This window comes from Aulonocara sp. 'chitande type north' Nkhata Bay, linkage group LG2, assembly GCF_057382095.1.
Source record: "Aulonocara sp. 'chitande type north' Nkhata Bay isolate Kocher_YH1m ecotype deep benthic linkage group LG2, A_spYH_male_GT1.1, whole genome shotgun sequence".
Lineage (NCBI taxonomy): Eukaryota > Metazoa > Chordata > Actinopteri > Cichliformes > Cichlidae > Aulonocara > Aulonocara sp. 'chitande type north' Nkhata Bay.
Genome location: NC_141345.1, coordinates 25,347,192 through 25,371,238, shown reverse-complemented (window position 1 = coordinate 25,371,238; position 24,047 = coordinate 25,347,192). Strand labels below are relative to the sequence as shown.

General features: G+C 40.4%; 1 protein-coding gene across 1 annotated transcript in view; it reads left to right on the top strand.

The window, feature by feature from the left end:
* Window positions 1–104: 104 nt before the first annotated feature.
* pdgfrb (platelet-derived growth factor receptor, beta polypeptide) overlaps window positions 105–24,047 on the top strand; it is a 28,402-nt gene continuing 4,459 nt past the window's right edge. The window contains exons 1-19 of the mRNA XM_086312816.1: window positions 105–705; window positions 10,971–11,045; window positions 11,645–11,962; window positions 12,214–12,471; window positions 12,620–12,750; window positions 13,145–13,310; window positions 15,171–15,351; window positions 16,439–16,554; window positions 16,739–16,862; window positions 17,000–17,211; window positions 17,503–17,597; window positions 17,675–17,807; window positions 19,192–19,296; window positions 19,610–19,720; window positions 20,931–21,087; window positions 21,343–21,509; window positions 21,838–21,950; window positions 22,277–22,399; window positions 22,622–22,733. Of these exons, the coding sequence (XP_086168942.1) occupies window positions 10,997–11,045; window positions 11,645–11,962; window positions 12,214–12,471; window positions 12,620–12,750; window positions 13,145–13,310; window positions 15,171–15,351; window positions 16,439–16,554; window positions 16,739–16,862; window positions 17,000–17,211; window positions 17,503–17,597; window positions 17,675–17,807; window positions 19,192–19,296; window positions 19,610–19,720; window positions 20,931–21,087; window positions 21,343–21,509; window positions 21,838–21,950; window positions 22,277–22,399; window positions 22,622–22,733 (2,671 nt within the window). The 5' untranslated portion in view covers window positions 105–705; window positions 10,971–10,996. The remainder of the gene's footprint in view (window positions 706–10,970; window positions 11,046–11,644; window positions 11,963–12,213; window positions 12,472–12,619; window positions 12,751–13,144; window positions 13,311–15,170; window positions 15,352–16,438; window positions 16,555–16,738; window positions 16,863–16,999; window positions 17,212–17,502; window positions 17,598–17,674; window positions 17,808–19,191; window positions 19,297–19,609; window positions 19,721–20,930; window positions 21,088–21,342; window positions 21,510–21,837; window positions 21,951–22,276; window positions 22,400–22,621; window positions 22,734–24,047) is intronic.

Here is a 24,047-nt window from a genome sequence, read left to right as displayed (position 1 = left end):
CCTGGCTGGACCACTCACTCACTCTCTCACTCTTTCTCCTCCTTTTTATTGTGTTTGTTGTTTTATGGAGGGGGTTAGATGCGGTCCAGATTGCCGTTGCCAATAGAGACAGTCTCAGTTCACCTCCACTCCATTCATAAACAAATCGCTCCGGCTCAGACCTCTGAGCCTCTACCTTAGAACAACAAGCAGAACTGGATTTGTATTTTGAAGTTTCGTCGCCCTGCTAGAAACTTCTTGCTTTCTGCTTCAGCTCTGTTTCACTGCTCCCTCCCTCCTCTCCCTCGTCCTGCTCTCTCTCAGCTTCAGCAGGGGTGGACACTGGCGCTCTGCTTAGTGTGGATCTGTCAGGGGTGGAGTGTGCACAGTTTGTGTGTGCGTGTGTGTGCATGTTTCTGTTGGGAACTTTTTTTTTCTTAGAACACTCTTTCTGAGTGTGAGAGTGGAGAGAGAGAGAGAGAGAGACACCCGCGGTGATGTGATTTGACTAAACAAACAGCCGGGCTCACTGCAGTACCTCCTCCAACGGACTCCTGGGACAGGAGAGATTAACCTCAGAGTGAACATCAGAGGGATCTATACATTTGAAGCAGCAGCCCCTGTAGAGACATCTCACTGGAAGTCTCTCCAATTTCCTTCTGCTGGCCGGCAACCTTCTTGGTCAAAGAGGAAAGATTCTTCTGTGTTTCTGGGGTTCGTCTGAAGGTAAGAAGCATACTTCTCTGTCACCGTCAAGTATTTTAGTATAAGTTCCAGCTGCTCGACAGCTGCTGGCAGAAGTAAAAAAGGGCTGTGCAAAGTGTTGAAAATTCACTTATCCTGTACGGGAAGCCCACTGTGACAGATTGACTTTCACAGCCATCTGACATAGACGCACTTCATCCTGAACACTGGACCCAAGTTTCTTATAGCTTTTTTAAACAAAAAATCTGATTCGATTTGACAAGAGAACAACTGTATGTCTTTGTGATGTTGTTGCTGTCTCTTGGTGGTGTTCGTTACCCACATACTTGTGTGTGTGTGTGTGTGTGTGTGTGTGTGTGTGTGTGTGTGTGTGTGTGTGTGTGTGTGTGTGTGTGTGTGTGTATACACAACAGCCATTGCAACGCTGCGTGAAAGAGCGTAAGCAACCTGTTCAAACATCAGCAAAGTGATGGCTTGCATCTCTGTACACAGCAACTGTTTGACACTTTGACATTGGACAACTTTAACATTGTTTATTTTCCCACTAACAGAATGCATTTGACAAGGTGTCCCGGGGTCTAGCGTACACACAAACACAGTAGGGTTTATAGTACAAGCTGTTTGTACGCTCTCCACTTTGTGCTTCGCTGCTAAAGGGCTTGTTTGTACAGCCCTCTTCAGTCACCCAGAGTGAACCGGGGGTCCTCTACACCAAACCATTGGTCACTTTCCTCCCTTTTCAATCTTCTCTGCATTGATTCATGGAGAAGCTCATTGAAGAGCCATGGCTGTGAACTGATATCAGCATCTATCACTGTCAACAGCATCCTCTTTGGAGGAATTCCCTTTAAGTGTTAACACATACCACCCTAAATTTATAGTTGTGTTACTCAGTCTCCCTTTTGTAATGTAGATATGTCGTAAAACCAGCAACCTGGTCTCATCTCAAGAATGCCGAGTCCAGCCGGCATAATTAGTTGAATCATCGCTTCCTGTTCATCAGAAGATTTTAGTAGCTGGAACGAGTTATATTATAGCACTGTGAGCCATTTTAATGGCTGTGACACATGTGGCATACATGTCTTTTCAGTATATTCCAACACATGTTTTGCACCTGAAAGCCTTCCTGCCTGACTGTTGTGTATGGTGACTTTGGTATTTGTTGTTGGGTTCGTTAGCTGCACATTCATCTTCTGCATACAGGGGACCTTTTTGACATCTGCTGTAATCAAAATGTTGTTGGCATGTGTTTTGTGGATGCTCTTCTCCTCCTCTACAGACAGGAGTGTCCTTTTGAAGTTTTTGATCTTCTCTGGCGCTGTGGATGTTTCACTCCAGGCACTGTCTGGCATTGTTTTTGTAGATGAACCGCTGGAAGACTGCATGCATGTCATACTTTTACCATTAATGGTGCTAGACTGCATTGCATTCGTTTCATAGCTTTAAAGTCGGCTTCTACTTTCACGGCACCAACTTATAAAACACTTGATCAGCTGTGACAAATCTTTATTGTAAGATTTGCAAAACTTAGTTTAGTTTTGACTCTGACAAGTGGGGATTTTCCTGTCTTGCGTCAGGCTGCTGGTATGTACTCCAGCGGAGTGCTCCTCTCCGGCCCCGATGAAGTGCAGCCCAGCCGGCTCCATTCCCCCTGGCCCGGACCTAATCCGTCGACATCAGCTGTTTCCTGGCTCTCTAGGCCTTCTGCATTCCAGCAGCTTTGAGAAAATGTGCTTCACATTATGACCATGCAGAAAGCATGCCAGGAGTCTGATTTAACTCACATGTGCAGATATGTAACATTTTGAGCTCAACAACAACTTTTGAAAAATACTGATCCCATTCTGTCCTGTTTTCATTTATCCTCTGTGACTTCAACTCAAAGTTGAGCAACCCTCATCTAAAAAAACTTGTTTACAGAGGAAACACTGAGTTAAAATACTTACACACTCTCACATCATGTTGTCGTGACACGGATTGGTTCGTTTTTCAGATTCACAGAACAAACTCTGACTCATCCCCTGGTGGACACTCATTGGCTTACTCATTATCCACCACCAATATTTTTTAAATGAGCTGTTGCTTTTCTTAACACTATCAGTCTAGAGCCTCTTTTTACGTCGCTGGTTCTTTCATGCTGTACTTAGATTTTATACTTGAGTCACACAGCTTTAATGAAAAGCACCAAGTGGTGCTGCAGTAAAGCATCCTGTATGGCTGTCCATCTGGCCTCCCCCTCATTGTTTCCCTCCCACTCACACAGAGCTGTCAGGCAGCTGCATCTCATCTTAAGACAGGAAGTGAGTTTGTTCATTGAGGAAACATTCATTTGATTTATTATATATATACTCTTGTCGCACAATAACAAACTTTTGAAAGGGGATCAGCCTAAAATCGCAAAGAAAGGTGTCATAATCATGGAAAAAAAAAACATTGCACTGTGAATACAGTACAGAAAAATACTAGAAGACTATTAAGAGACTACTTCCTCCATAATGACTTATCTTGTTGTAAACACCCAGTCACGTTCCAGGTTTCCTCAGATCAAGATTTAGTAACATTTTAACTAAGATCTAATAACAGCTGCTGAGTTGTCGCTAAAGGGAAATAACAGCCTGACACAAATGAGCTTGTTATATCTTTTGATGCATTTCTGAAATAAATATTTTTTATTTATTTATGTAACTAAATGCAGTTTGACATAAGGCCAGTATAGAGCATGGGACTGATGTGCTGCACACAGTTTATACCTATTGCTTATTTCCAACCCTTGTCTTTTGTTGGGCTTTTTGTGCAAAAAGAAAATTTATATCATTCATTTACATAAAACCACAATACACTTTGAATGCAAAACTACACTAAATCCACATATTACAAAAATATAGTGTAAAAAAAGATAAATAAAGCTTAAATAAGTGTAAAACCAAGAAACTGATGAGAAAGGTCCACTACATCTTTCCCTTGTTTTCAGTCTATGTGCTAAGCTAAGCTAATCAGTACCCCCAGAGTTGCATTAATGTTTTCACTGAACTCTTTGCAAAAGATGAAAAATATTTATTTCACAAAATATTGAGCTTTTATTTAAAGTGTAGGACTTTGACTTATAATGTGGTCTTTTTTTATTGATTTTCCTGCCTTTACTCAAGTAAATGACTTGACAGCTGTGTCCAACCTTGTATGAGTGTAACATTAGTAAGGTGTTATTATGAGTTCCTCTCTGGATTTATTGCATAAGGATTAATACAGGCTTACTTTCAACAGGAAGTTTTGGTCTCCATCAGATTCGTTTAAAGCACCAGGCTTTCTCCCTGGAGTTTGTTCTGTCCTCTTTCCAACAAAAACATGTTGGAAATGGTGATGCAGTGCAATGAGAAAGGAGGATAAAGGAAAACAGTCTTTTGTGAGATAAGAATATTTTGCACAGTTAAAAATGAAGGAGCATTTTGTTAAGTTAATCTGCACAGTTTAGCTTCACTGAAAGCAAGACACAAAAATGTGGGAAACTGCACAGCAGTTAAAATTACAGAATTTATGCACAAATAGCACAAGTTATCCACTAAAAAGAAATTCCCTGTGACTGTTATTCTTCCTTCTCCGTCTCCTTGGGTTTTTTTTTTTTTTAGGTAAACAGATGGAATTTAAAGTCAGTCAGTCCTAATTGTATTCAGCTGTTTCAATTTCTTTCTTTTTGGGAGGGAGTGCAGGGACTGGAAGTGTGTGTAGGCGTATTTCATTTCTCATGAGGCAGGGGGTCTCATATCGTGCAGCAAAAAAGGAGGGTACCACAATGAACATGGGTGGAGACGTTTTTGGAGGAAAATCTTTGAAGGATGTTGTGTCGCTTATGCTAGCAAATGTATCTGCATGAGCTGCATTATCTGTATACCCTATAAGCAATTTTATTGAGTTGACTGGCAGTGACAAAATCACATCCAGCTGATTTGAAAGAGGAAAACTGACTTCAATGACAGAGGCTGCTTAAGTTTGTAAATCGTAATCCCTTTTTCCTTCATTTTGGTTCCTGAAAAGTCATTAAATTGATCTCAAACGCTAGCCACATCTAAGGCTGTCATTCTACATCCATGGGTTTCACACAGAAGCTCTTTACATCTCCCCCGACTGCCACTACACACAGCATTTACAACTCTGTTTAAAAGGCACTGAACCAAAATCCGCAGTCTCCCAAACATGTGTTGCCTCAGCATGAGTATAGAGTTACTTTGGTTTCTGTGATAAGACCTCACAAGCACTGTGTCCAAATACCGAACAGAAGGAAACCTGTTACAGGAGTACTAGGCAGATTTTTCAGTGCTGATAATGCAAACTTGAGATGGTTTCAGTGCAGCTGTAGCTTTTTAAGTTTCAGCGTACAAGCACTTTTTGTCCAGCAGAGACTTTTCTAATAGTCTAACAGTTTTCTAATAGTGTCCTGCTGCATAATAGTGAAACCTACTTTGAGGTCAGAACAAGTGAGTCACACATCTGAAGAAACCTTTTTAGTCATGACCACAAAAACACAAAAAAATGCCCTTTATACAAGTTGGCTGGCATGAAAATACATCATGACACCTAAGGCTCTGGAGTGGAAAGACATGTGGGGTATGACATGTGCATTATTGGCAAATGGCAACTGTTAGATCATCAGTGAGTGAGAGGTTAGAGATTAAATTTGTTTAGTTTGTTAAAGATGCTAAAATTAGATAGATGAGATCAACTGGAAGGACACTCAAAAAGTGCAGTTATATCTTTAAAGAAAGTGACCCTGATTCAGACCAACGTTTAAGAGCTGCTCCCTGTGTGCTCTAAGCTTTCTGCCGAGGCTGAGGAGGGTGTGCAAATTTTCCGGGCAGTAAAACTGCTTTATTCACACGTGGACTCAGTAGGAGATTATATGGACTTTAACCTGGGGAATGATAAGGTAAAGTCTTCTCGTGTCATTTTTATGCAGATGATCTGCATTTACATTTCAGTAAAAAGAAATGATATCAGGACATAAAAGCATCGATATGCTTAATTTTTTTTAATATTTCAGTGAAAGTAAAACTAAGGCTATTGTGTTCAGACCCAGTGGTGATTGTGCTGATCCTCTCTTGGACTTGGGCCATATGTAAAACCCACAATAACCAACCTTAAATGTCAAACCTGAGTCTGATCTTAAACTAGATAAGGAGATGAATTCTCTCACAGAGGCTTTTATCCAAGGTGAAATCTTATCAGTTTTGCAACTCATTTGAAGAGTTACACTTCCTTAACAACATTTTATTTGCACAGTTGTCAAAATGCTGCTAATCTTTAATCAAATACTTATAAAGAGGAGCGACTTTTCCACTCAGCCTCCTTCCCCTGACTCCCCAGTCGTTTTAGGATTCTTTTAACATTTTTATTTATTTTAAATCAGCACCAAGATATATGGCTGAGCTATTGACTACACATTTCACATCAAGGTCATTGAGATTTGTGGAGTCTCTAAGATTAAACTGAATACCAGTTGCAACTGTGCTTTTTTTCTCTGGAGTCATCTCTGCCCATATTAGGTTGAGAATTAGCTGTTTGATGTTTTGGTGTAATGTACAAAGTGCTGTATGAATAAAACTGGATTGGATTCAGACATCATTATTCTTAGTGGTCTTCCAATGTCTTGAGGAGTTCAGGGGTGCAGTGCATGAATGAAACACTTCTGGAATAACTGAGTAAACATCATGAGTCGCAGCCAGTATGTTTGATCAACGTGCACTGCAAAGTGCAGATCAGACAACTTGAAGCCTTTCAGTGAAGAGTCTTGGCAAAGAGAGTCTTGATATTGTTCCAAGATTATACTACAAATCAAAGAAAAGAACAATTTCCATTGCAGTTGTATTTGTAAATCAAAAAGTATGAAGTTTCACAAAATCTCCAAAAGCAGCTCCTGCTAAAAATCAGTTGTATGAGATTGTAGCCGAACCTTTCATAGGGCTTCACTGTGCTATCATTTTTACAGCTCCTGTAATGTACAAAGTGTGCATTAGTAGAGTTATTGGAGTTGATGGACAATGAGGCCGCCTGGGGTGGGAATAGTGCATCATGGGTCTGCTACAGAGAGACCAGAAGGTTTTCCTCAGGGGGGATGATCAGTTCAAGATGAGTGATAAAAATGGAGGTTTATTTTAACAAAGAATCACTGGGTCAGTTTTTTCCCACAGAGCTTGCCAAGTCCTGCTGTTCAGAGATACGTCAGGAAAACGTCGCATCCTTCAAAAAACAAAAACTAAAAAAGACAAATGTGGCATGTGCATTTATTCTGCACTGTAGATAGTCTAATGATACACTGCATGCCCTATAAAAATCTTGATTGTCAGCAATAGTTCACATTCTGAGCTATAATTGTTTTCATTGGAAAGATTGTTTTTTTTGTATGGTGGCTTCCTGGGCACTTCAGCAGAGTAAACATCACAGTCTGTGATGCAAGTCTGCGTGTGTGCGCCTTCTGCTGGCTCACTCCGTTCTTTGATGTGGTTTTACCCATAAGGTATATTCCGTATGTTTGCGTGCTCCCTTTGCTGTTTATCCCACCGTCTGGTCTGGTGATGTGTGCAGTTTTTTTTGTGGTGTGTTAATGGTTTGTCATGCTTTGTCATTGGTTTAATTGGTCTATTCTTGCCTGCCGTTGTTTTGTTTCTGTTTCTCTGTTGTTTTTCATATCTGGTGGTGAGTTTACATCTTTCGTCTGTGAAGCTGGTGAATCAAAGAATGTTTTTTTCCTCCTTGTAGAAGTCTTATTGCTGTTAGATTTCTACTGATTGTTGTTTCTGAGCCTATTTGGATTGGTGGTTGTGATGGTCTGCTGTGTCCATGACACACATTTGGTTAACACCCACACAGGACCGCAAAATTTCCCAGAAACAGGAAGTCAGAGCCTTCCAGCTGCACTTTGGGAGGCTTTTCGAAAATCCTTCTCTTTTGTTAGAGATTACACTTTCCCCCCCTCCCTTTTTTCCAAGTGCAAGCTTACCCCCGCTCGGGAGACGCTCAAGCAAACAGTTTGCTACAAATGTGGTTCTGACAGTCGTTCCCACCTCATCGAGGACTGCTTTATCATTGCCAGATGTTTAACTGAAACATGGAGCTACAGTATATATAGATAATCCCTGGAGTGGGATTACGGGGTGCTGGGGACTGGCGTTTACACACTTAGCTGAATCCTGAGGCTGAGCGTGGGCTGCGTGCATCCCAAGGAGGTTGACTTTAGCATTCTTCCTCATTAGCTGGTGACACTTTGAGTGTAGTAGGATTGTTTATGAAAACTGGGAAGGGTCAATCAGCCACCAAATTCCCAAGCATCTGTGGGAAACCTCATGCAGAGTGATAAGAATTTATCCCCCATTGTGATTACTATGCCATCACTAACACAAATATCACTTGTGGTTTTTTGTTTGTTTTTTTTGTTGTTGTTGTTTTTTCCAGACCTCCAAGATTACTACAGGAATGCAGTATACCATTTCAAAGATTCAAAAGACACCAATAAACATCTGGGTTAGAAAAATGCTTTTGAGATCCTTTAAGATCCTCTACACGTTCTAATTCTCAGATTGAGAAGCCCTTCACTTAGTTTATGGACCTTTCTTACTGTAAATGACTCTTTTGCCTCTGTGGTGCAGACAAAGAGCTGTCCTGTGGTTCAGGGATCAAACTGTTACCAAGTGCTTTATTAACATCTCTGAAAGGTTGCCAAGCATTCTTGGCAGATTCACTAGTGGCCTGACCCTTTTAAGGCTTCATAACACTGTTTGTTCCCATCTCGCACAAAGATCTGACCAAGGCAAAGATGAGCATTAATCTCAGTGTGTAAGTGGTCTTCTGACTCCTTTGGGCCATGATCCTTGAGAGCACATCCCACTTTGAGGTCAGTGGCTCCACAGTGTAGTGCTTTACACGTTTGCTTAACAAGCAAAAGATAATTGGTTTGAACCTGGAAGAAAGCACAAAAGGGTTCAGGAAGAGGATCCAGCATAAGAACTTTAACCAATCAAACACCCACTGTAGTGACTCCTGTGAGTATGGGGGCAGCTGAAAGTAGCTTTTCCCTCTCAGTGTTCTCTGGTCATGTTGTCCCAATGCCCATCAACCAGTGTTGGAACAACCAAACATTGTTTTTCTGTCCCTTCTCAAGCCTAATGAAAACACCTCGACTCTTGTTAATCTCAGCATGATCTCTGTTGTTTGATTTTTAGATATGAATTTACATCCTGTAGTAGCCCTTAATGTACCAGTTTGGCTTGTTTTAGCAAACATATCATCAGCAGCCAGTCACAGAGCTATTTGTTTTGTTTTCATACTGCCAAAAGACACATGCCTTTGGCATCTCTGCGTTTGGCTGTTGTCGCTATCGTTGACACTGAGGTTACTAGTACTTGTAGAGTGCTGATGTATGGCTTCCTCGGCGGACCGGACCTTGTCGCATGTTGGCGGGGTCCCCCGGGGATGAGGTGACCCCTCCTCTTCTGCCGTCATCACCAGCAGGGTCCCCAGTGTATCAGCAGCCCTGGGAAAGTTTCAGTTTTTCTGTGGGAACGTGAACTGTACACCCAAATCAGTGACAAAAAGGGGAAAAGGCAGGAGAGGTCTGGCGAGTGTTTCTGTGTGTGTGTGTAAGTTGTATGTATGACAGGACTCTTGTACAGCATGTGTCTGTGTGTACATTATATGCATCCAGTATCCATTATGTGCCACTAAGAATGTTTACGTGCACATGTGAATGAACTACGACACAATAAAAACATAACATCTCTTTCACTCGCTCTTGCTCTCTCTGTCTGTTTCTCCTTCACCCTTTTTTATTGGAAGCAAGAGGCAGGGGAGGAAATGGACCAGTCATGTTTTTGGAGCAACTCAAGAGCTGTGAGCTTTTCGTTTTGGGAGCGGAAGTGCCAGAGGCAGTTAATTTAGAGAGACAACATGTATCTGGTTTGAGTAAATGTCCTTGGGTTAGTCACAGAACTTTTTGTGCTTCACCACCACTATCAAACTAATCAGCTGTGTCGTCTTGTTTAAACCTCAAAACACCACCTTTAGTAACGTTGTGCAGCTCGATGGATACAGCAAAGGAGGTCTTGCCAAAGATATTTAGTTGATGAATGAAGCGTGAAGCCTTTTTGTTCGTGATTAGATGGAGAGATGTAATCTTCAAAACATGTGTTCTATTATGTAATGCAGGAAAATGGCCCAGTTTCTTAAAATAGAGGTGGTGCAATTGGTGTACATTATCTTATAAAAATGTTAAATTGGGGAGCGATTTCTAGAGATACATTTCACAATTTTTCCATTGGCTCACTCCCTCTCTTCCTTCTCCACCCTCGCTCTTCCCAAGAATCAGTCTTCCGCCCTCTCTTTTTCCCACCCTCGTATAGGCCTGTGATCCATCCTTAACTGTTTCCAGACGCCTCTGTGCTGCAGGCCTTAACCCCTATCCTAAACATAACAGCAAACCACCTCTCCCCACTTTCCTTTGGCCTCTCACTGTGCTGTACAATTAGAACTTCAAGGTCTTTGATAACAGTTTCGATGATGGTAAGCATGGGTCAACTTTGACCCCCCCAAGTGCTGAATCCATTGATGCTGACATTGCTTTGCTGTACAACTCGATACCCTATTAGTAATGCCAAACCATAGCAACCTTTCAAAGGTTGCTTTGTCAGCAGCTTTTGTGACTGCCCTCATTTTTACTTTTGTTTTTAGCAAAAGCAATTAATGGCTCAGCATGGCTGTGGAATAGCTCGGACGCAGCATTGTTGCCAGCGAGCGCGTTGCAAAGCCGAACACAGTGACCCGTTTGTTAGCGGGCAGAATGCTGGTGAACCAGGAACAAAAAGAGCCAGACATTGTTGCTCTGTCCTGGTGCAGCGAGGCATCAAATACCTGATGAGTTGCATCGGTACCTCAGTTTCTCTGTGAGGGCCAGTCGCTATTAAAGAAAGCAGCCTGATAACAAACTCAATACTTTTTGTTTCTATTTAGTGGGAGAAAAGCATAGTTTGGTATCATTCTCTTTCATTTGACGCCGTTTGTTCTGACACACACGATTTATTTTCTCACTTAACCTGACTTTGTGGAGCCTGCGAGAGCAGAAACCAATCCATCATGATATGAAGCTCATCCTCACATGGACAGATATTAAGTCTGTTCAAGATTTGTCTTCATTGATTTGAATAGAAAACAGAATTTTGCTGTTGTGTTCATTTTCACTTAACTGTTGAGGCAAAATACTTCTGAAAAGGATCACTCTTGTTGTTTGTTTGTTTTTCTTTTTGCAGAACAAAGTGACTTGAAGGCCTCCGTGATGAGGAAGGTGACAGCATCCCCGCTCCACCTAACAGTCACATTTACAGGTGAGGCCTAAATTTTACTTCAGCAACAAAAAGTGAAACTGTGTAAGAAGAAGCAAAAGTCATTTGCAGGGAAGCAAGAAGCTTGAAGCTAAGTTTGGATGGAGTATTTTACAATTAGGGGAAATAGATACTGCAAGACTGGGACTCTTTTATAACAAATCACACTTAATATGATTTGGATATCTAATATAACAATTTAATATAAAAAATGGATATAATTCAATGGGTTATAACTTATATCTTATTAAATTTGCAAAACATGTGGTCAGGATTATGGGGACAGCATGTTTCAGGTTTTATTAAGTAAGTATGAAGTCATTCTGTTCAGAATGTTTAAAGAATACAGCGACTTCTTCTGTGATTCATTAGCTGTGGGATTTCACAACACAACTGATGCATTCACTCACCTCTTTCAATTTAAATGTATTTATCAGTGACAAGGCGTCGTCGCCCTCCCACTAAATTGCTGCAGACAACTCACATCCTTCATCATTTAAAGATAGCGCAGGACTAACACTGTTGATTTAACCTTTCACCTCCTGCTGCAGTCTCTGTGACCTCCATCCTGACCTTTTTTTGTCTTGCTGTGCAAACTGCAGCTCTGCTGTGTTTCTGCACTGAGCTGCGCTGCCTGGAGATCACGCCCGGTGACAAAGAGTTTGTTCTGGCCGAGGGCTCCTCTCTTACCCTTACCTGCAGCGGCTCAGGGGAGACCACGTGGAAGTTTAAGATGGACGACGTGCCGTACTTTCAGCTGGAACCATCTAAACCGGGTCACCAGAGTTACGAGATCGTGCAAAGCGGAGCCACATCCAGCGTTCTGACGTTGTTCAATGTGAGCTGGAAGCACACAGGCGTGTATCAGTGCATTGATCAGCGCACGCGAGACACAGAGGAGGTGGCTGTGTTTGTCCCAGGTGGGGCCTGGTTTGCTTACCTTTGGTTTACCTTCCTGATTCAGAGTTTGCAAAGCTAACTGTACAGTACAATTGAACAAAAACTGTCTAAGTTCCATGCTGCATGTAAATAAAGAGCTTCTGAAAACACTGTGATTTTGAAAGCGCTCTGAAGAAGAGTAAGGTGAAAAACCTCCAGGAAGTTCTTTGAGGAAGACGCAGTAAATCAATAGAAAAATATTTTTTGTCATAAAAAATGTGTCTGTCTGCAGATCCTGACGTGTGGTTCATAGAGAGCTCTCACGGCATGGTAACAAAGACCAGTGAAGAAAGCACCATCCCCTGTGTGGTCACCAATCCAAAAATCACTGTCACCTTGCACGAGAGGGACACTGACATACCCGTAAGTGGGGTGTATGTTCCTAGTGAGGGCTACAAGGCGCCGGTGGAGGACAGGAATTATGTGTGTCGGGGAAAGCTGAACGAGGAAGTGCGAGAGTCTCAGGCTTTCTATGTCTTCAGCATTGTGGGTAGGTGTTCAGGTTGAAGAGCTTGTTTTAGAAGTAGTTCTTTCCAACTTAATAACTTGATCAGCCTTAGTGCAGACATTATTGTTTAGTTACATTACATTACCACACCCTTTTCACTTCTCCCTTGTGTTTTCTCTTCTCGTCCCAGTCCCAGAGGCCATTGACGCCTACATCAATGCCTCGAAGACGGTCCTGAAGCAGGGTGAACCACTGACAGTAAACTGCACAGTGCACGGAGTGGAGCTGGTGAATTTTTCTTGGGATATTCCCAATAGAGGGGTGAGTAGGAGTGGAGCAGAACAAGCGCTATTGTTCCGTTTTCCCTTTGTGATCACTCTAAGGCCTCTGGACCAAGCCCAAATTATATCAAGATGTGGAGACACACCTCATAGTTTTTATTCTGCTGTGAAACTTTACTCACAGCTCACATTAGGCTGGTATTGTAATAACTGGGTCTCTGTAGGTCCTTGTTTGGATAACAGCGAAGCTGAAATGTTTCCGTTTTATCTTTGATGATGAAGTTTTATTTTTATGGCTTTATTAGAACATGTTTTAAAACAAACTCACAGCTTTTCCTAATAAGTCTGACTGCAAAAATAAGAGCTCACTGAAAGTCCGATTTCAATAAATTCATATTAAAACATCACATCTTATTCTTGTACTTGTCTCTAAGCTTGACTTCTATGAGCCACTGACTGATGTCCTGTCCCCCACGAGCATGCGCTCCTGCCTGGTCTTCTCCCAGGCCACGGTGGACCACAGTGGAAAATATGTCTGCCACGTCCATGAGGGCATACAAGACCAGAGAGCCTCTGCCAGCGTCAACATCACTGTGCTTGGTAAGATAAAACCCCCCTTGCACACCCCCAACCTTTCTCCCACCTTCCTCCCACACACACACATAGACACAAAAGTAAAACAAACTGATGCTATGCAGATTATTATTACCTTTTGCTGACATAGGAAAGACTGCTTATTATGTCAACCTCTGGATGTTACGGTGGGAGAGGAGTTACTTTTAAAGGAAATGAAGATCACTTCTATTTGTTTTTCTTCAAAGTGTGAAATAAACTTTTGACACGGTGTGGATCCCTCGAGTGATACATTGAGAAACAGCTGTAAATCAGTGGGTACAGCAACTTTATATTTAGACTCACAGTGTTTATGTAACTGGGGTTTGACTTCAAATGTTAACATACAGAAAGTCAGCATCTTAGCTGCTAAGGTAAGCGGGATTCATCATATGTACTCTTAATGCTCTGTCTCCTGACCGTCACTGCATGCCGTATAGGTCAGTTAATGCTTATTCCACCTGCACTGAGGTGTGTTATATTTATACAAGCTCGAAGCTCCATGTTTAGTAGAGACAGGAGGCCAGGACAGTTTAATGGTGGACACTGGACATCTCAGTGGAAAAGATGCATAGTGTCTGACCACAGAGGTTCAAGAATGTAGAGCAGCAGTACAGAAGCAGCTTAATAAATGGTTTTGTACAGAGAAATGGTCACATCAAAAAGCCTTAGACCAAGAAAAGCAGTCTGAATAGAAACAGGGGAAAGTAGTGCCCAGCTATGTGAAACTAGAAAGTATCTTTTAGGATTTTTCTTTTTATTCTCTGGCCTGCAGAGTTTTGGTTTTGGTTCAGTCTCACTGCTCTCCTGGACAAAATCTTTGGTTGCAAAAATATCAGTGGAGTGGAGAGTAGGTATTCTGCAAAAGTCTTGTGCCACCTCTTATTTCTTTATATTTTGCTTCCTAGGAGACAGACTTGCTTTGAATTTCTTTTAAAGTGGTCTTGAGTAATAGTTTTCCAGGCTTCCTTAAGATGAAAATTAAGATAATTAAGATTTTGATACTGGCTGCTTTTCCAACTCATTTTCTGTCCAATTTTAAATTGTATTTTGAAGCATCATCCTGTTGTTGTTGTTATTGTTGTTGTTGTTGTTGTTGTTGTTTTCTGGTTAAAGCTATGAAAATTTCCAAAGATAAGACAGTTTGACAGACATAAAATAGTATTTTTGCACTGACAAGGTGATTCCCAAAGAGGCTTTAGCCAAAAACTGGGAATACCTAAGCAGGATGTGCAGCATGTCCTTAAAAAAATTGAGGAAATCTGAATAAGAGAAGAATAAAAGAGAAGTCACAGGCCTAAAAAATAACCTAGAGCAGATGAACAGGACCTGAAAGTTATGTCTTTAAGAAATAGGAAAACAATCCAACAAAGACCTGAAGCAGGATCTGAGAGATGCATCTTTGCCTTTATTTGATCCATCTATTGTTCTCTGATGCCTCATCATAATGGTCTCAGTGGTAGAAGCCATTCTTTAGGAAAGCCAAATTACACACAAACTGGACTGAAAATCAGTGGCAACGGGACTTAAGCAGTGAGAGTCTACAGCCATCTGTAGAATACAGCTGATACTCTGTCATGAAACAAAAAGCGCCAACATCTAAAGAAGAACCTTGAATGTTCATTAAGTAGTCTGAGAGAACTATTCCTGAAGAATACTTGCTGTACCTCTTGGAATGTTTGCACGTGCATCAATAAGTCACTACATGTGTTTTCTATTTTCCTAGGAAAATGTAAAAAAATGAGCTTTGGCAACAGACTTTTTCACAGTACTGTAGTTAAGCTAAAGAGAAAAATAATTTACTACATTTAGTGCATTGCATATATACTTTGCTCTTTTTCTTGTTAGAAAACGGCTTTGTGGACATCAAACCGCCTCAGCAACGAAACATTTCCGTCAAGCTACAAGAGAACGTGGAGCTGAGAGTGGCGATGGAGGCGTACCCTCCCCCACAGGTTTACTGGACCAAGGATGGCGCCACCATCAAGGGAGACAAAATCATCAACACGAGACAAGAGCATGAAATAAGGTAGAACATCCAACCAGTATTTAGTTTCACGCACACCACAAAGCACCCAAACACGTCTACGGCCTTGATACATTTAAACAATTAGCACAGGACCTATGATAGGGCGACAGCCTCCACAGGTCAGTCTGCTCCTGTCAGTCATCGCCAGATAAGGGTCTCCACAGAGAGAAACACGATACCCTCTGGAGGGCTGGACGCCATCGTTCATCACACAGGAACCATAAACACCAAATGCTTGTCACAACTTACTGAGTTGTGTCTTTCAAACGGATGTCAAATAAAGCTTAAATTTGGAGGCTATGTTTTCACATTCCTGCCAACACACATTAAATATCTAAGTGAGATATCAACCACAGGGATGATGATAGGTAGCTAGAAAGAAACAACCCATGTTAACGAGTTCCATGAAGTCTCCGGCCGTAATAAATAAGAAAGAGAAACATCAAGCTGTTTTTTTTCTAGTAGTTCACAAATAGAGAGAAAAAGTCACCACCTCCATGCTGACAGCTATGTACAACACATGAGACAAAACTGTCATGTCCCCTGATAATGAGGTACATCATAAACTTTATATCTTCTTTTGTGTTGTTTAAAATTTTAACCCGGGGTGCTTCTTAATATTTTCATATCTTACAAAGTCTCTTGAAGACTTTAGAAATGAGTTTGCTCTCATATCTAAAGAACAGTTCATTTAGTGTTCAGCCCCATTTCCACAAAAGCTGGAACACTGTATGAAATGTAAATGCAAACAGAATTCACTGATTTAGAAATTTTATATAACCACATTTTTTCACAACAGAACATGAAAAACATAATTAATATTTAAATTTACAATATTTTTACATAACAGTAAAATTTAAAAAATGATTTTACACATGGATCATTGCATTTTGTTTTTATTTACATTTTAAACAGTGTTGCTGCTTTTTGGTTTAAGAGTGTTGTGTCTCTTATTAAAGTAGGTCTGATTAAATTTGTAACTTTTTGCCAGTCAGCTTTGATTTCTCCAGACAAATAGTCAACATTTTCAGTACTGGAAGAAAAAGTGTATATTTTATTTTTTAAAAATGAATTTTTTGTACCTCAGGTATGTCAGTGTCCTCACCTTGGTGAGGGTGAGGACAGACCAGAAGGGCCTCTACACTGTCCTTGTTACCAATGGAGACGACTCAAAGGAAATGACCTTTGACCTGGAGGTCCAAGGTGAGCCTTTTTTTTAAGCTGAAATGTTCCCACGTGTTTTGTGTGCTGTGGGGTTTTGTGTGGTGTTTTATATTTTTTGACCGACTGTCTGAAAGTGGTGTTTGTGAATGGAAAAAAGCTGAGGACAGATTGTGTTTTTCTCCGAGTCAGCAATGATTAATGGCTGCTGCCACCCTGTGTTTAGTTCCCGCTCAGATTAAAGACCTGACCGACCACAGTCTCCCAGGGAAAAAACACTTGGTGACCTGTGTTGCAGAAGGGGTGCCAGCCCCAACCATACAATGGTACAGCTGTGGCAGCATGCTCAAGTGAGTCCCTACCACCCATTTCTCCATTGAACTGTCACAGAAGGAACACTAGGTGGCTGACCAAAACACGCTTTGCTTTCAGTGCGTCTGTATTTGACTGGAAATATTTCACCCTCCGATCTAATGTTCTTCTGCAGGTGTAGCAACCAGACAGAGGTGTGGAAGCCGCTGACACCAGAGCCAGAGGTGCTGAGCATCCATACGAACGTGAGCTACAATGAGACAAGAAAGGTCAGTCAGGTTCGCAGCCAGCTGACCTTCCAGACACCTCAGCAGGCCGCAGTTCGGTGTGAGACCAGCAATCAAGAGGGGCTCATCAGCAGGCGGGACATCAAACTGGTATTCAGCTGTAGGTGTCATGGGATTATTTATATGTATATATAGACTATGCCACTTTACTATTAAATGGGTAAATGATAATATAGGATTAAATTAAATTGTATTTGGCTTAAACTGCACAAACACTATAGGAAAGTCTGATAAGTTTATAGAGACACAAAGCAAACTTTGTATCCTTTAGTAGACTGTATGTCTTAGACAAAACATAGCTTCATTTATACTTATAAATTAATTTCCAGCATGTGGAGATTCATGTTATTTATATTGTGTTTAATGTTCTGTGTACTCTTGCCTATTGCAGCCCTTTTCTCCCAGGTGGCAGTGTTGGCTGCTGTTTTAGCCTTAGTGGTCATTGTTATCATGTCTTTCATCATCCTCATTGCAATCTGGAGGAAGGTAAGAGAAACTCAAACATTTTTTAGTTTCCATTTTTCAATTTTCCTTTCTTCAAAAGCAATACTGTTTGTTCTCAGAAACCTCGCTATGAGATCAGATGGAAGGTGATAGAATCTGTGAGCCAGGATGGGCATGAGTATATCTACGTGGACCCCATCCACCTGCCCTATGACCTGGCCTGGGAAATGCGCCGTGACCACCTAGTGCTGGGTGAGTCCTCAGTTAAGAGAGATGATGAGCTAAGCTCAGCTAAAAAAAACTAGTCCTGATGGAAATCCTAATATCTTGCATGTGTGCAGTTTAACTTAAATCTGCTCCCGTTCATGCAAATTAGGGAAACCCAACTTAATGAAGATCAGAAATTGCAGTGTTACAAATGATGCTGAAAACAAAGGCAACAACAACATAAAAATATGAATCATATTTTTATGTTGTGAAGCATAATAACAAATTTAAATGGCATAACCAAATTAAATTAGATTAAACTATTAAAAAATAATTAAAAAAAAAAAAAGGGAAAAAAAGAAACAGAACAGAAAATGTCTTTGTAATTTTCTCCCACTACATTAAATCTTTTTAATAGAGGTTTTCCATAAATGGTAAAATATTATGTGTGGTTAAAAAAATATGAAAAAAATTATGTGGCACATAAAACAGAGTTTTAAATCTATTAAAGCATCAACACACTGAGGATTGAACAAATATTTATTATCTTAGGCATTAAAATTAGCCTAGTCAACTGAGGACACTAATTCATCGTTAGCTGCAGCTAAATTTTCAGCTTGTCACTTTTTATTTGTCTTAATAGACGCATTTGCTTCCAGACATTTTAACCCTAGAACACTATCGCTATAAATAGTAACACGATCACTAATGCCGGGTGATTTGTACCCAATATAATATAACCAATGAAAAGTAATCAAATATATCAAAATATGACAACACATGACAAATTAGAGTGGTCTTCTTTTACTTTCAACTGTGCCATGTCTAACAAAATGAAAAATAAAACTCCTAAAACAAAATAATGACTCTGGAAAGCTGGTCTTTGGTCCACCATTCCTGGGACATTTGAGACTTCCCTGGTGATGGCACAGGCTCCTCGACACGCAAACAGCTACAGGAGAGAGAAATCATGTAAATGTATTTTCTCGGGTGTAAATCACCCAGCGATAGTGTTCTAGGGTTAAACTGGAGCTTTTGCCCGGTAGCTCTAGTGCTGTGGGTGGTTTGTGTTGTCTGGGCACAGTCGACACTGGAATACTAAACAAACCTTGTTAAACGTCTCTTATCAGCTCCAGTGGCACTTCATTTTTAAAGCCCTATTCACAGAGAGCTTTTAAACCTTCATGTCTAATGACTGACATGTTCATAGTCAGCTGCTCACCTACAAACAGGACACATCTCAACATCGAGAAAAACATCATATGCTCTTAATAAATACTATTTATCTGCAATAATCTTCCCTTCTTCAGAAAATAACATACATTTGCTGACACCAATATTTTAGTTAAAAATGGTCTCCCTTACTTTTGCAGGTCCAATGTGGGCCCCATTCAGACTCTGTCCTTCTGAGCTCCTCTTTGTGTTTCAGGTCGCACTCTTGGATCAGGAGCGTTTGGCAGGGTGGTCGAGGCAACTGCGTATGGTCTCACGCATTCGCAGTCCAGCACAAAGGTGGCAGTGAAAATGCTGAAATGTAAGCCCTACAATATAAAAACAAAGCAGAAAGCCATGTGCGTAATTTGTGTGAACAGTATATGAACCCCCGCATAGCTGTCAGATGTTGTGACACCAGTGCCATATTCCTTTGGGCTCATAGAGAGCAGCAGCCTGCTGAGCTTTAGTTTGCTTGCCAGCCTGATTCAAGTCATAGCTCACAGGTCATTGAGCAGTTTGGCAAAGGCACAGTGTGTCCTGCTCTCAGGGTATCTATTTCCAACTACCCTAAGTTTATGCATCTAATTTTTCCAGCTTTTTCTTCCCTTCTTTTTCCATCTTCTGACATCCAGCTACAGCCAGAAGGAGTGAAACTCAGGCCCTGATGTCAGAATTAAAGATCATGAGTCATCTGGGTCCTCACCTCAACATCGTAAACTTGCTAGGGGCTTGTACCAAACATGGTGAGCATGCATCACAATGACAAACTGTGGAAAACTGCTTTGATACACATGTCTGTCTGCTCATTTTAGCTTTGTTTAATGCAAAAGGTACCGGATAATAGTGGTGAAGATTTGTTTAAGTCAAAGGCGGGAAGTTCAGTGGCATTTGGTGCTGGATTGGCCTATATTTTTTTAACATTAAAGTCACAATACATTTACCATCAAAATAATCAGTACAAAAGGTTACAAGTAAGAAAATGTGACTAATAGGAAATGATTTTTTTAAATATAGAAAAGTACAATTTATCATTTTGGAAGTTTGCTTTTCTTGCACAGAAACAAGTTTATTTCACTGGTCAAAGGAATAGAAAAGCATTCTTGGCTTTCTTACACATGATTAAAAACAAAACTACTGGAAACTGAAAGCATAATAAAATGGACAAAATTAGTCAACCAAGTAAAAATAAGGTTTTGAACCAGCCTGTTTGTTAGAAATTTGATGTAACCCATTTACCATAGCATGCTTTTTAAATGGACCTTTCTAAATGGCTCTTTATACTACCTCACCAGACTTCCTAAACCCTTGTCTAACTTCTTAAAACAGTGCTTTGATTTACCCTAAAATGGCATGCAATGCTTCTGAGTGTGACTCTACCATTCATAGCAAAAGGGTTCTCAGAATAATACCCTTGGAAATGTAAAAGTTTGCTACATCTAATAGTGAATATACTCACATCACTACTGACTACTGACTCTACTGACTCTACAACAGAAAAAAGTATCCATTATTCTACTCCCACCCCACTTTTTTTGGGTAACGATGTGAGAACTCCTGCTCTAGATTATATAATTCACATTACATTGCACTTTGGATAATGAGTTAATGAGTGTTGGCATGTCTTGCACTTTAAATAGCTGTGGAATTTCTTTAAAGAATGCTGAATGAAAGAAAACAGCCAAGTGCATTAACTGTAACACATCAGAGCTTACAAGTGGGGTTTTTTTTACATCTAGAACAGCTGCTTTTGCAAAGAGAAGCAGCAAAAGAGAGTCCCTCAGTTAAATATGCTCAAAGCATAGAGTCAGCCACACAGTGAAAAAAGTACTGTATAAAAGCTCTATATTTTTGAAAGTTATAGTTGATTTTATGAGGCATACATAATACATACAAGTATAAAGAACATATTGTATTAATATTGTTATTGTTTTACTTCTTGTTCCCTGATCACAGGCCCTTTGTACCTGGTGACTGAGTACTGTCGCTATGGCGACCTGGTGGACTACCTGCACAGGAACAAGCACACGTTCCTGCAGTACTATGCTGAGAAAAACCAGGACTACAGTTGTCTCATCTCCAGAGGAAGCACCCCTCTCAGCCAGAGGAAAGGGTGAGCGAAGCAGACTGGAGCTTTCAGAGCTGCACAAAGGGCGTTTTTGTATGATGTAGGAGGTTCTTTTTATTAAAACCTCCTCTTATGTACTTTGAAACATTAGGTAAATATACTTTATTGATTCCTAAGGGGATATTTTTCTGTTGTAAAGTTTCAGATGATGAAGGAGCATAAATAAACAAATATGCCTTTAAGGTCAGTTTAGTGCACTTTTCAGACACAATAAATATATATATATCTCCATCCCTCCAGCTATGTGTCTTTCGGAAGTGAGAGTGATGGAGGATACATGGACATGAGCAAAGATGAGCCCTCAGTCTACGTTCCCATGCAAGAGCAGATAGATTCCATCAAATATGCAGATATCCAGCCTTCTCCGTACGAGGCTCTCTACCAACACGGCTTCTACCAGGAACAAGGTTTGATTTGAGCCAGTTTACCACTGTTTTAAAATCACTTTAACCATGATGGATGATGAACTCTGCCACTATAAGCTGTACTTCTGGTTGAAAAGCACAGTGCTTTACATATAATAGACTAATGAATACGTGTTTTCTTAACTGATCAAATGCTGGAGATAATGTACAGACAAATGTGGCAACATATAAAGAGCCTGATCTCTTTTTACCCAGGCAGTCACAGGACAGCCAGAGTTCCCCCATCACAAAAGACAATGTCTTCATTCATGTTCATCACCTTCCTTTTTTTTTTCTCCTGCTGATCCTTTCACCTTGTCACTGTGTTCAGGAGTCAACAGATTAGACCTGGTGATCAGCGACTCTCCCAGTCTCACCTACGAAGATCTTTTAGGATTCAGCTACCAAGTGGCGAAGGGGATGGAGTTCCTTGCCTCTAAGAACGTATGATATTTTATAAAATACTCATCTCAACCTTCTAGATAACTGCCATTTTGTGCCCATTTAAACAAAGATGAAATTAGAAAATTAGTCTTAATTTTCCGATTATGTAGAGAAGAATTGGAAGCTTAGTTTAGCATAAAAAAATTTTGAAACAGAGAAAAGAAACTGGAGAAAGCAGGTAGCCTGACTGTGTCAAAAGAAGACAGAAGAAATAGAGATCAGCTAATCAGCATCCAAATTTGCAGCAATATGTAAAAGGAAAAATTGTGCTTATGTGGCAACCTCATGATGATTACAACAGGTATATTCGTTTTCCTCCTCCGCAGTGTGTCCATCGTGACCTGGCTGCCAGGAACGTCCTGATCTGTGAGGGCAAGCTGGTGAAGATTTGTGACTTCGGCCTGGCCAGAGACATCATGCATGACTCCAACTACATCTCTAAAGGCAACGTAAGTATAAAAAAAAACCAGTGGTTTATGGAAAAACTTATGGAAAGTTATTCTATTCTGTTCTGACAAGTTTTCACCTGTTTTGGCTTTTTATCCGCGTATAACAGAAATTTAATAGCAGCAAATAAATTCTAGCTGGACTCTTTTAGCCCTCCTGACTGTTGCATGTTTCAAATTAGGAACAGTGGTTCTTTAATAAGATGTGTTTCTTCTTTCATTCAGACGTTCCTTCCCTTGAAGTGGATGGCACCTGAAAGCATTTTCCATAATTTGTATACCACCCTAAGCGATGTGTGGTCATATGGCATTCTTCTTTGGGAGATTTTCACACTGGGTCAGTTCAGGCACACTCACATCAACACACAAAAAGCTTTTAGTCCTACTACTGAAGTGCTGTATTCATATTGTAGAAGAGAATCACCTTATTTGTAAGTGATATTAAAGGACACTTTGTTCCAATGTTCCCACTAAATTTTCATGTGTCTGAGCGAACACACAAACTCCCTGAGCGATCCCTTGGACAACTGTGAGCAACAGCAGACGTGTGCACTGTGGTCATGCCAGCATCCAAGTTACATGGTTTATTATTATATTTATTATTTATTATTAAAATAATCAAATTACAGCATTTACATTTTTGTTAGACTACTTTTAATTAACTGCTTTAACCCACTTACAATGAAAATTAAAAAAAATCTTGTTCATGTCCTGTGTAGTATGTTAACACTATTGGAAGTAAAAATAACTTGAACTCCAATTTTGAAAACAAAACTTTTTTTTTCTTTTTGTACAGTGTATAATGACCAATGTTGGGCAATTAATTATATAGTTACTTCTTCAAAAAAGTAACTGAGTTATGCAAACAGAAAAGTTTTTTGCAGCTATTTACTTAAAAATGCAGCCATGGTGTTTTTTTAAATATACATTTCAAACTATTTACAGAACAATCAGCTCTTCTGCATGAAATTTGATGCCACACAAATTATTTGTGCCACTCCAAAAAATAATTTCTGTCCACTATGAGATAAAGGAGAACAACAGCCTGATACCTGCAGGCCTGACAACAGGAGCTGTATCACTCCTGTAACACCTGTAACATTCAGTATTCGCCTCAATGTTCTGACACACAACAAAACTATTGACTACACTACACACTAACTACACAAGATTTGCGCTAAACATTGTACATCTCCGATGATTGTACACGTTGTCATTAACGTGGCTTCACTCCACATCAGCCACGCCGCTTTGCTAGCTAAAACACAGGTGTCGGCACATAAGGACGCTGTCATAGCCTGTCAACGACGTTGATTAGCTGCGTATATACAAGTGTGAATTGCATTATAGGCTGGACTATGGGATAAGGGGGCATCGTTCTAATCCCATACGGGAGCAGCCAGTCACTTACTGACTAACACTGCAAAACAGAATTGTTAGTGTATTAATCTTAATTTCAATTCAGGTTAGAACTCTCCTGGACTCTTTACAAACTTCTCTATCCTAAAGTGTAACCAATAAAGAGACATACAATTTCCATGTGACAGTAAAGGAGAGTATAGGAGGCCATGGCAAATCTTCTGTTCTATGTCTAATTGCAAGTACGTACCAGTTTCTTTGAAGCTTCATATGAGGTCAGTCTTCCAATTAG